Below are 11,519 nucleotides of genomic sequence, written 5' to 3'. Positions count from 1 at the left end.
CAACAAAATATATAAAAGGTGCTTAGAAATTAACACATTTCCTCCTCATTGGGTCACCATGCAAATGAGCCCAGCATGAACTCAGGCTGGCTCTTCTAATGATGCTTTACTTTGTAAATAGTGTATACTTTATTATAAAAAGACCAATAGATAGAAAGAAGCTATCTGTCATCAGTTGATTCTCCCTTTTCCCTCTACCCAACCAGTAGTAGGTGAAAGGGCTTTAATAAATTGGAGAGAAAATCCAGAAAACGTACAGATGAAATGTCTCCGGGGAAAAAAATCAGAATCTGGGATGAAGGCATGAGGAGAGAGGACAGGGGCAGTAGAGAAGACTCCTACAGGAAAAAGCCAAGACTTTGGGGCTTTGGAGGAAGAGACAGGAAAATAAATGATGCGTGGGAAGTACCCTCAGGGAAGGTCTGGGATGGGGATCTATGCATGAGACTGCAGGCCAACAAAAATCCCTCCCTGCGTGCCCACCCACCACCCACAAGTCAAACCCACAGGAAGCCCACGGTAGACATTTAGAAAAACTAAGGGATTCAGGAGGAAGAGGGAAGAGCCATCTGGGTGAGAGATATTTATGATCTTTTCTGGAATTCTCCTGGGATTGGAGAGGGTGGAAAGGAAAATAAATCTTTTCTCCTTGGATCCTATTTAAAAAAAAAAAAAGTCACTAAAGGGGATAGGAAGGGATAAATTGGGGGTTCGAAATTTGCACCTCTTGGGGAGTGATGGAAATTTTAGGTATCTTGATTGTGGCGGTGGTTTCATAGGTGTATACATCTATCAAAAGTCATCAAATTGTACATTTGAAATATATGTAGTTTATTGTACAGGAATTATAGCACAATAAAATTGCTTTAAAAAAACAGAACAAAAAAAAAGTAAGGGGCACTGGAAACTCAGAGATAAGCCTGTTTACACACAAACTCTAAGTGATGGTAGATGGAGATAATATAGGTTGGTCCTGAAACCCAGGGGCTCTGTCTTCCATCTCCCCCTGCCCATAATCCTGATTCAGTCAGGCCTGGGGCATTGCTTTCTAAGGCTCCCCAAATTCCCTTCACTGCACCACCCCTCACAGGACTCAGAGTCCTGTATTTGTCCCCACCTCATGTATCTATCAGACATCTTTTCATTTTCAGATCATCATCTTCTACAGAGAATACTTGCTTGTATTACTCATTCTTTCTTTTTTTATACTCCAAACACACATACTTTTTGCTTATCCCTTCATCCCTTGACCAGTTTCAATAAAAACACAGCAGTTGAAGGGTTAATGTGTTAACTGTCAGTACTTTGCCCTTCCTGGAGTCAAGGAAATAGGAATTGTGGGTCTAATCTTCCATCTAGGAAAGAGATAGGGCATGGAAGAGCTGAGGGTGGGCGATTTCTGAAGGATCATCGTGGGGAAGGGGTCTTTCCAAGAGTCTGCTGCTCCATCAAGTGGACTGGGTAGGAATTGTGGCCGCCATAATACTCTGGGTCATTGTCCTTAGTGTTCTGGATCTGTGCACTGTGTGTTCCCCTCAAAGAGCAGAACTGTGGGAGGAGAAAAGAGGAATGAGTACCATCTGCCATGCTGTTTGCTTTCCTCAACACCCATCTCAGGTCCTTTGATTCTCTTCTCCCTGACCCTGGGAACTTTGGCTTGCTGCTTCCCCAAGATTCCATCCAAACCTTGATCCTTATTCCAGCCCCAGATCCAATACACTGAGTCCCAAACTTTATCTGCAATTTCTTCTTCTGTCTTATTTTCCTTATCCTAATATCCCCTATTCTCACACCCTAGACTCTATCTCTAACCTTCAAATTTTCCCTACTTTATACCTTTTTCTCTCAGCTACAACTTGCTTCCTAATTGCACTTTTCATGTCCCACACATCTATTTTCTCCCCTAATAGTTTCCACCACCACAGCCCCTCTATTACCATCCCACAAACCATATGTCTTTTCCTAGACTCATTATTCCCTCTAGTGCTGGTCCATAACTTTTCAACTCCCTATCCCATGGGTTCACTCCCCTGGGGCATAACTCTCCCTTACCAAGAAGATCAGGCCAATGAATACCAGGAGGAGAATCACACTCAACAGGACCACAACAACTATGGCCCATGCAGGGAAGGAATCATTCTCCCTCGTCTCTCCAGGATAGTGATCTTGTGAGCCATTCTGGTGTGTTTGGCTCTTGCTGCTAGGGGCTTCTGATGTGATGGAAGGGGCTCCTGTGGTCCTCTTGTGGCCTGATGTGTTATTTCCTCCATGTTCCGTGGGTTCTGCCAAGGCACCTGTGGTCCTCTCGTGGCCTGGTGTGGTCTTTCCTCCGTGTCCCGTGGGCTCTGCCGAGGCGTCTTTGGTCCTCTCGTGGCCTGGTGTGGTCTTTCCTCCGTGTCCCGTGGGCTCTGCCGAGGCGCCTGTGGTCCTCTCGTGGCCTGGCGTGGTCTTTCCTCCGTGTCCCGTGGGCTCTGCCGAGGCGCCTGTGGTCCTCTCGTGGCCTGGTGTGGTCTTTCCTCCGTGTCCCGTGGGCTCTGCCGAGGCGCCTGTGGTCCTCTCGTGGCCTGGCGTGGTCTTTCCTCCGTGTCCCGTGGGCTCTGCCGAGGCGCCTGTGGTCCTCTCGTGGCCTGGTGTGGTCTTTCCTCCGTGTCCCGTGGGCTCTGCCGAGGCGTCTGTGGTCCTCTCGTGGCCTGGCGTGGTCTTTCCTCCGTGTCCCGTGGGCTCTGCCGAGGCGCCTGTGGTCCTCTCGTGGCCTGGTGTGGTCTTTCCTCCGTGTCCCGTGGGCTCTGCCGAGGCGCCTGTGGTCCTCTCGTGGCCTGGCGTGGTCTTTCCTCCGTGTCCCGTGGGCTCTGCCGAGGCGCCTGTGGTCCTCTCGTGGCCTGGTGTGGTCTTTCCTCCGTGTCCCGTGGATTCTGCCGAGGCGCCTGTGGTCCTCTCGTGGCCTGGCGTGGTCTTTCCTCCGTGTCCCGTGGGTTCTGCCGAGGCGCCTGTGGTCCTCTCGTGGCCTGGCGTGGTCTTTTCTCCGTGTCCCGTGGGTTCTGCCGAGGCGCCTGTGGTCCTCTCGTGGCCTGGCGTGGTCTTTCCTCCGTGTCCCTTGGGTTCTGCCGAGGCGCCTGTGGTCCTCTCGTGGCCTGGTGTGGTCTTTCCTCCGTGTCCTGTGGGCTCTGCCGAGGCGCCTGTGGTCCTCTTGTGGCCTGATGTGGTCTTTTCTCCATGTCCCGTGGGCTCTGTTGAGTACTTGTTACTTGTTTCTCCTCTGATTGTTGTGCGCTTACGACAAGTTGTCTTGCTGTTGCGTGTTGTGGCTGCCAGTTTTTCAACAGATCTCGTACCTGTGCTAGTGATTGTGCGTTCATTCCAGTTACTTAGGCCTCCTTCTTGATTGCTGGCATTTTGTTCAGAAGTCAGAGGTGCTTCAGGATGAGTTACAGAGTTTATGGAGTTATCTTTAGCCTGGCGATGGGGTGTGGTATTGCATTGGTGTTTTGGCTTACTGGATTGTGTAGCTTTAGGGAGTTCTGGAGAGCTGGTTCCTGAAGATATTCCGTCAGAATAGCCTGGAGTTGGAAGGAACAAATGAATGGATGGTGGTAATTCAGGAGTTTGCCGAGATGTTTGAAGTGCGATAACACTTGTGAAGGGAGAGAAGCGAATAAGAAACTTTCTCCATCCTCTTCCCTACTTCCCTTCTCACTTCATCTCTAGGGGTCCCTTATTACCCAAGGTGTGTCTCCCCAGCCAGTCTGTTCAGAATACTGTGATATCTAATCCCCATTCTCACCTCCAGTCCCTGGACCTTTGTTCAGGCTGTGCTTTCAGCAAGAATGCCACCCCTCTCCTCTCCATCTCTACTCTTCAGTTCTCAATTTCAGATCTTTCTACCTTTATGGCATCTTTCCTGATCTTTCCAAGCTGGTAAGATCCAGCTTCATCTCAGTGCTCAAAAAAAATTCTTTGTTAGTTACTCTTTCCTGCTACCTTCAACTTGACCTTACAGTTGTTTGTGTGCTTGTCAACTTCTACCTCCTGTCCGGCTTACCACATTGTAAGATTTTTTTTTAATTGAAGTATCATCGATTTACAATGCTGTGTTCGTTTCTGGTGTACAGCATAGTAATTCAGACCAAATTGTAGGATTTGAATAGTACACATTGACTGGCATTTTGCTTTGCAAGTGCTCCCTTAGGGTTTATATACTTATGGAATGGAGTTGCCTTTTCCATGGCAGAGCTGAGAGGCAAGGGAATAAATATGAGAATCTCCATCTTTCCATAATATTCCAGCTCCATCCCAGATGTAACTGTGTGAGAGACTGAGGTTAAGACCTCTGACAACACTTCCCACTGGGATTAGTAAGTAGGCACAGGGAACCAGTGAGAGGATATGAGGAGGGGTGGAGGAGGGGTGGAGGAGGGGATGGGAAACTTTCATTTTGGTGATTAAAGTTGGTCCGGATTCAGGGAAGCAGATGAGATGATTCAGCCCTTATGGTTCCCCACTGGCTCCCCCTCTTCACGCACCCGAAGCCGTCCGGGATAGAAGAAGGTGGCCTTTCTGAAAGAAAGATATCTACCTGGGAGTCCTGGGAGGCGTGAGTGGGGAAGCTGCATTATGGGAGGGACTGGCTGTGTTTAAGGACAGGGTGTGAGGGGAACACTCCTATCGATGAACAGATATTGGCTGTAAGTCCATGGAAGAACAACCAGTGGGGACAGAGGAGGTGTCTCTGATATCTAGCCCAGAGAGTGCAAGCCAGGAGATCACCGGAGAGTGAGAGAGAGACAGTGGGGTTATAGGACTGAGATTTCCAGTCTCTGTTAGCTCAAGGTGGCAACCAGCACCCGAACACACTCCCAATCCCAGGAAACCATGATATGCCCACTTCCCTGCTGACAGGGAGGGTTGAGGGTTGTGGAACTCAGTCCTTGAAAGAAACACAAGTGGGATGAGAAGAGGGTGAGGGTGGGAGAGAAGCCCAAGTCTCTCATGGGATTCAAGGTTGGGGAGAAAGAGGAGGGCTGAACTGCCAGGTCCTCACTTCATTGGGCCAGTTCCATTCTCTGATTCCCTTGGCAGCAGTACCGACAAGGGCCATCACTTCTTGGGCCCCTTCTCTGGGTCAGATGCTAGACTGGGTTGCCCCACAGTTTTCCTCTTTCTGGATTGTCCTCTCGGGGTACTGACTTCCCAGCTCCCCGTGAGGTACTTTAGAAGCTGTCAACTTCCCTATTTTATAGCCAAGAAACTTGAGTTTCATGGAGAAATGGTGACTTGCACACAATCCCACAGCCACAACCATGGCTGACCTTTCTGGAACACTCACTGTGAGATAAACAGGTCCTCAGGAGGAGGATGTGTATTAACTCATTTACTTTTCACAACACCCCTTTGAGGTTGAGAACTATTTGTTAGTCTCCCCTTTTTATAGACGAGGAAACAAGGTTCAGAGAGGTTACATAATCTCCCCAAAGACACTCAGCAAGTAAGAGGTTGAGCCAGAATTTGGAACACACATTCCGGGCTCCCAGGGCCAGGTTTTTACTGGTTAAGACCACACTATACATTCTATAGGTCAAGTGTGTTTTATTCATCGCTATGTCTCCAGTGCAGAATGTCTGGTCCATAGGAGCCACTTCATAAATATTTGTTGAATGGATGAATGAGAGAGAATATTTTAAGACTGGTGAAAACTCTTCAGAAGCCATGCCAACAACTTTTTGTTATGTACATTAAGTAAAATCAAACATAACTGTGACCACCAAAGATTGGAAGACCAAGGGGTAACTTCTGCTGTGTTAAGTAATTGAGTCCCTGAGATGAAAAGAAGTTGGAAGAAGGTTTCTAACCCACCGGTTTTGGGCTATTGGTTGTTATTTAACCATAGGAGTCACACAGTCAATAATTAGACTCAGATAACTAGATCTTGGAATTCTAGATCTGCATCACATGGTTGTGGATCCATCAATTAGAAAATCTGGAGTCAAAACTCAAGGAGTCCTTGGCCCTGAGCTATGAAGCAAGTCAGTGACTAAACTCCCAGGATGAGAGGACCATCTCTCTCCCCAGGAGACCTACTATTGGTAGCAACTTTATTTTCCTAGGAAATTCTCACCATGAGCTGTTCATTCCCCTAACTACAACAACGGTCTGAAAAAAACCTTTTTGGTCACTTTTTGGCAGAGAAGAAAATCTGGTTTTAGCATAAGACACTGGAGGTGGATGCCTAGCCTGGATAAAAGAATGGAAACAAACCTCACAACATCGAAACTATATACAATTCCAAAGGCCTGTTCAATCTGCTTTATTCACTCATTTGAAAAGAAGATGGACATCCTGCTAAGTGACTTGTGCCTTGGGGTCTCTGTCAGAGCAGTCTCACTTTAAAAGAGCATTTCTGGTGTTTCTCGGTGTCCTGCCCTTCAAAAATGGCTTACTCCATTTGCAATAATGCGGGTAAATGCTTGCTAAAATGTCCATACAGTGTAAGTTCAATATGTGACCTAAAACACAGACAGAGTCAAAAGACTAAAAAGAAATATACTCAAATGGTTGCCTGATTAGGAGAGCTGATTAGGAGCTCTGATTAGGAGAGATTTGATTTTTCTTTCTAATTTTTTTTCTATTTTCCAGTTTCTGGAATGAGCATGTATTATTTTTGTGGTAGAAATTATGACAGAACTGTAGGCAAATGTCCTTTTCAGATTCTCTTCAGGACCCCAGCCCCAACTGTGCTTTCCTCAGCGATGATTTAATCTAGGTTCTGCTCCTATGGTTCCGTGGCTGTGTGATGCAGCCCCTGGGGTTCTAGGGTCTCATGATCTGCATCTGGGGTTGGCTGACCCTATGGACAAATGGCAGGACATACCCCAGAACTGTGAGCTAAAGGTCTCCATCCATTCTGCTCGTCACTCTTCCCTCTCTGCCCTGACCTCACTCTCTGCTGGACACGGTCATCGCCCAGCCCTGATTCACACTCCAGTTCCACCCTGTGCCCATCCCAACCCCACCTCAGCCTCAAACCCTCCTCACCCATCACCTTTTTGCTCTTCTCTGTAAGATCTGAGCAAGACCAGAGGCTCTTGCCCTCCCTACCTGTCCCCTCCATCCCGGCTAGCCAAGCTCTAGCGTGCCATCTCCCAGACCACACCCACAGAGCCTAGAGTGTCCTGCACTCGAATTCAGATTTCAAGTCCACCCTGTGCCTGTCACGTACCCTAGAATAAATCGCCCTCAAAAGTGAATGTGAGAAGAAAAAGGACGGGGGAAATGTGTGTGAGTTGATTTAGGACGCATTCCCTTCTGCCCCCTACAGGTTCTGCGTCCTGGGCAGCAGCACCAACAGGAGGGGGTGGAGAGCAACAGGTGGGACAATCAGCCTGGCCAGTAGAGGAAGAGAAGTTGGGTGAGACTGGAGAGTGGGTGGCTGAGAACGGCTCTGGTGCCTCTGTCCCCAGACCTCCAGGTGGGAGGAAGAGCATCAAATCAAGGCACTGCTGAGACCCAGCGGAGACAGCTCAGAGCTTCCTCAGCCCTGTCCCTGCTGTCTGCCGTCTGCCCAGGCCACCCACCCAGTTCCCCCTGAGCTCAGGGGAGGAGAAATCCTGTAACATCACCCTTGGTCAAACACTATGGGAAGGAAAAGCTGCCACCTGCCCCACCCCCAATACTGCCTGGAGCATTCAGATTCACAACTTTCCCAGCCCTGGTTTGGGGTCATCAGTGCCATTACCATGGATAAGCCCATGCAGTACTCAGAGAGACTCTCTGAATCTACTTTTGCCAAGCATCTCCCTTGTGAAGACCCTCCTCCGATTCGCCCAGGCCCCTCCAAACTGCCCCTGTGTTTGGGCACCTCCGCTCCCTGGGCTCAGCCGCAGAAATGTCTCTTCACTAAGTGAACTAATTTGGCAATTTCACTTTATCTTGGAGGGTCTGTTTTGCTCATTAAACTTTTCCATATTTACTTTCTCACCTAAGCCCTGGCATGTTTCCCAACTGTAAAATGGGGACAAACCACACACACCTTATCAAGTAACTGTGAGGATTAAATAAGCAAACATGGAACAATGCCTGGTGCGTAGTAAACACTTAGGAAGCTGCAACCGTTGGCGTCAGCCAGGCAGCATCCTTCCCGTTTTGCAGAAGCCCAGACGAGTTACGTGGGTTAGCACCCACAGTCAGCACGGAATAGGGCTCTTGGGAAAGAAATGCACCCTATGCCTCTGAGGGCGGTGGCGGGGATGGTGTGGCAGAATCCCTGTTTGCCACCGTGACTTTGGACAAGCCCCTTTACATCTCTGACTCTCACTCTCCTCTTTGAAGATGGGATTATTATTAACCACCCCAGGGGATTTGAGGACATGACGTGAAATGAAGTATCTCAAGCATCTGTGAATTCCTTGCACATAGCAGGTGCTCTGGGAGTGTCAGGTCCTTGCTGCTGCCCACCCCAGACTACTAGCCCAAACGGTGTCTATATCCAGACTAGCAGAAGCCCCTTCTTTGGTGGCTGCAGCCTTGCAGGCCATGTCTTCAGGAGCAGAGCATAGGCTGTATTTCACCTCTGACATGCCCCTTAGCCAGCAAACTTGAGCAGTGAACACCCTAGACAACCAAACGCGGCAGCTCCGTACCCACCCCACTTCCCACCACACATTCACCTGCTGTTCATTTCTATGATTGGCCATCAACCCCATGAGTGATAAGATACAACTCCCCTCTGCCTTCTATCCCCCTGTGTGATAGTGACCCCTTCGCCTCTGAGAGCATCTTACCTGCCTCCAGAAAGAGAAAAAGGAGAAAGCAGCACTGGAGGACAAAGATGGAACGGAGACAGTGGGCGAGCTGGGCCATGATGGAGCTGGATGGCTGCTTGAGGCTGTGGGCTGGGGTCCCCTCAGCTTATATAGGCCCAGGTTTGACGTCATGGGGCTGGGGCCCCTCTGGCCTGAATCTTAAACAAATGGAACCACCCCATCCCGCAGGGGTGCCCTGATAACACGAGACCGAGGCTGCTTCGTCACGGAGTGAGGAGCGTGGGTGCCTACTGAAGGGGTGGGGTCTGGGGGCAGGGAAAGAAAACTGGGAGGGGGCAGGCTCCTTCCCCAGCCCCAGTGGAGGGAGTGGGGTTGGGTGAGGGGCTCTGGGTAGGTTGCTGGCAGATGACGGGTTCTAGAAGGACTGAGTTCTGGCTGGAGTTGGGTGGTGGGGGGACGGTTGGAAGCTGGGTTCTGGGAGGAGACTCAAATTCTGGTTCCTCTCCAGCTGCACACCTCGCCTGTCTTACATCAGCACAGCTCTCCACACCCCTTACTCACACATGGTCACTCTTTTTGCCCTGGGTGGAGCTATCTGTCAGTATCAGGTGAAAGAGTATAGGAGCAGAGAAGGGGGAAAGCCCTCCCTTGACACCGGTGGAAAGCCCTCACTTGGCTCACTGCTGCAGACGGGTGCTTCCAGATGTCCAGAGACGACCCAACAAGAAGTGGGGACAGTGGGGCAACGGCAGAGATGAGACAAGGCAGATGCAGAACCCCAGAGATTGACATCACCTGCCTCACCAGGGATGCAGGCAGGTCCAGGTTACCCAGAGGCAATGAAGCTGAGATCTTTGGCAGAGATGCTCAGCTGACAGGGGCTCTGCCTCCCCTCCCCACTTTCCCTCCTCATCTCAGCCCAGTGCTATCTCTTTGTCTCCAAGCCCCATCCACCCCCAAACAGAAATGCAGACATCTCATTTCCAGGATCTTCCTGGAGTCTCCACTGTCCCCTTCTTCCTGATTCCTTGCCCAAAGCAAGCATTTGCTCAGAGATTGTCAAAATTTATACACTGGGCTGCTGAGTGATAGTGCCTGGAGCTGGAGTAGGAGGGAGGACAAACTACCAGGGGCTGTAAGGAGAGAGACAGCTGTGGGTCCAGGGGTCTAAGTCACCACCCCCATCACTCACTTAATTTGTTCCCTTTGGGTCTCCTGTACTGGAATGTAAGCATCCCTCAGGGGAAGTCTTTGCCTTGATTACTGCCGTGTCTCCAGCACCTGGGATGGGGCCTGGCTCCCAGGAGACATCAGTAATGTTGACTTGGCTGAAAGGAGTGGAAGCCAGGGCTGGCTTCTGCCTCTTTGGGGGAAGTGGAGCCAGCAGAGGGGGTGGAGAGGGCTGGACCTAGAGGGCAGGAGGCCAGGACCTCGGGGCTGCGGGGTTCCACGGGAGGACAAGAGGACTGAATTTGTGAATTCCTCTCATTACTTGATGTGACTGGTCCCTAAGCCTGAGGCAGAGTTGGAATGGGTAGGAAGAGGAGAGGCCAACTGCTCATTAATGCCATTAATGAGAGATTAATGAGGCTTCCTGGAGTCAGGCCAAAGAGCGACTACTCAGAAACAGGCAGCCTGCCTCCAGAGCCATGCATCCTGCAGGATGGGGAAACTGAGGCAGAGGCCGGCCCTCCCCTGCCACTCCGTCTGGACTCAGAAGTAACTGACTACCCCCTTTTCCACTAATCTGCTACCCCACCATTTCCCCCAGGGATGCAGGCCTCTAGAAGAGTGGTTCTCAATAGGGAGGGGCAACTTAGCCCCCCAGGGGACATTTAGCAAAGTCCAGAGACATTCTTGTCACAACTGGGGGAGGGGGTTTGTCCTGGCACCTAGTGGGTAGAGGCCAGAGGTGCTGCTGGCCATCCCATAATGCACAGGACAGCCCCACAACAAAGAACTCTCCAGCCCAACATGCCACCGGTACCAGAGGCTGAGAATCTCTGTTTTTGTTGTGTAGATAAACGTCTCCTTCTCTTTTAGGCACAGCTTCCTCCGGAGGACACAGGCATCTTGGGTGGAGGAACCTGGAGGTAGGTGGAAGCTCACATGGACCTCTTAGTGTCAGTAGAGCTTGCTGTGTCTGAGCTAGAGGCTGAGGGGCCGGTCACAAAACAACCCTTCCCGCTACTGCTGTGTCAGCTGTTCCAGCTACTGCAGCATGCTGAGCACCGTACCTATGAGGCTGTAACCTACGAGGTTAGCAACATCAGCCTCACTTTACAGATAAGAACAAACAGTCTCAGTTCAGGGAAGTGACTTGTCCAGGGTCACACATCTTGTAAGCAGCAGAGACTAGACCTGGCTGGTACCTGCCTGACAGCAAAGTCCACGCACTTGGACAAATTAAAAAGTGGCTGGGAGACCAGTGGAGGGGGTGCTGTTTTATTTAGCAAGAGTTGTGTCCACCACCCACCTGGAGTGGGCATCAAAGAACAGGGTTCCTCACCTGTTCGAGATGAGAGAATTGGGGGTCTTGAAAGGGTCAGAAGCCAGCCCAAGGGGGCTCCATATAGAAGGAGGTGGTAAGTGGGACCCTGGTCCTGTGCCCTGGGGGGGGGCCCAAAGTATCCTCAGCCAAGGAGCTTCTCTGATAGGCGGGGAAGAGGATGGGAACAGGAAGAAAGGGTGAGGGAGGAAGGTTCCAATTGCCCAGACTCTGTGAGCCCTGGGAGAGCCCTGGAGATCATCCAGCCCCGGTGC

General features: G+C 50.5%; 1 protein-coding gene across 1 annotated transcript; it reads right to left on the bottom strand.

The window, feature by feature from the left end:
- Positions 1-817: 817 nt before the first annotated feature.
- Positions 818-8,929, bottom strand: MUCL3 (mucin like 3). Its single transcript, XM_032463458.1, has 3 exons — positions 8,775-8,929; positions 2,053-3,557; positions 818-1,548 (listed from the first exon to the last, which is right to left on the bottom strand). Exons 1-3 carry the CDS (start codon positions 8,851-8,853, stop codon positions 1,408-1,410), a joined length of 1,725 nt encoding a protein of 574 aa, XP_032319349.1. The 5' UTR covers positions 8,854-8,929; the 3' UTR covers positions 818-1,407.
- Positions 8,930-11,519: the final 2,590 nt, after the last annotated feature.

This window comes from Camelus ferus, chromosome 20 (assembly GCF_009834535.1).
Source record: "Camelus ferus isolate YT-003-E chromosome 20, BCGSAC_Cfer_1.0, whole genome shotgun sequence".
In the NCBI taxonomy this organism is placed as follows: Eukaryota; Metazoa; Chordata; class Mammalia; order Artiodactyla; family Camelidae; genus Camelus; species Camelus ferus.
This window is presented reverse-complemented; position numbering and strand designations above follow the sequence as displayed.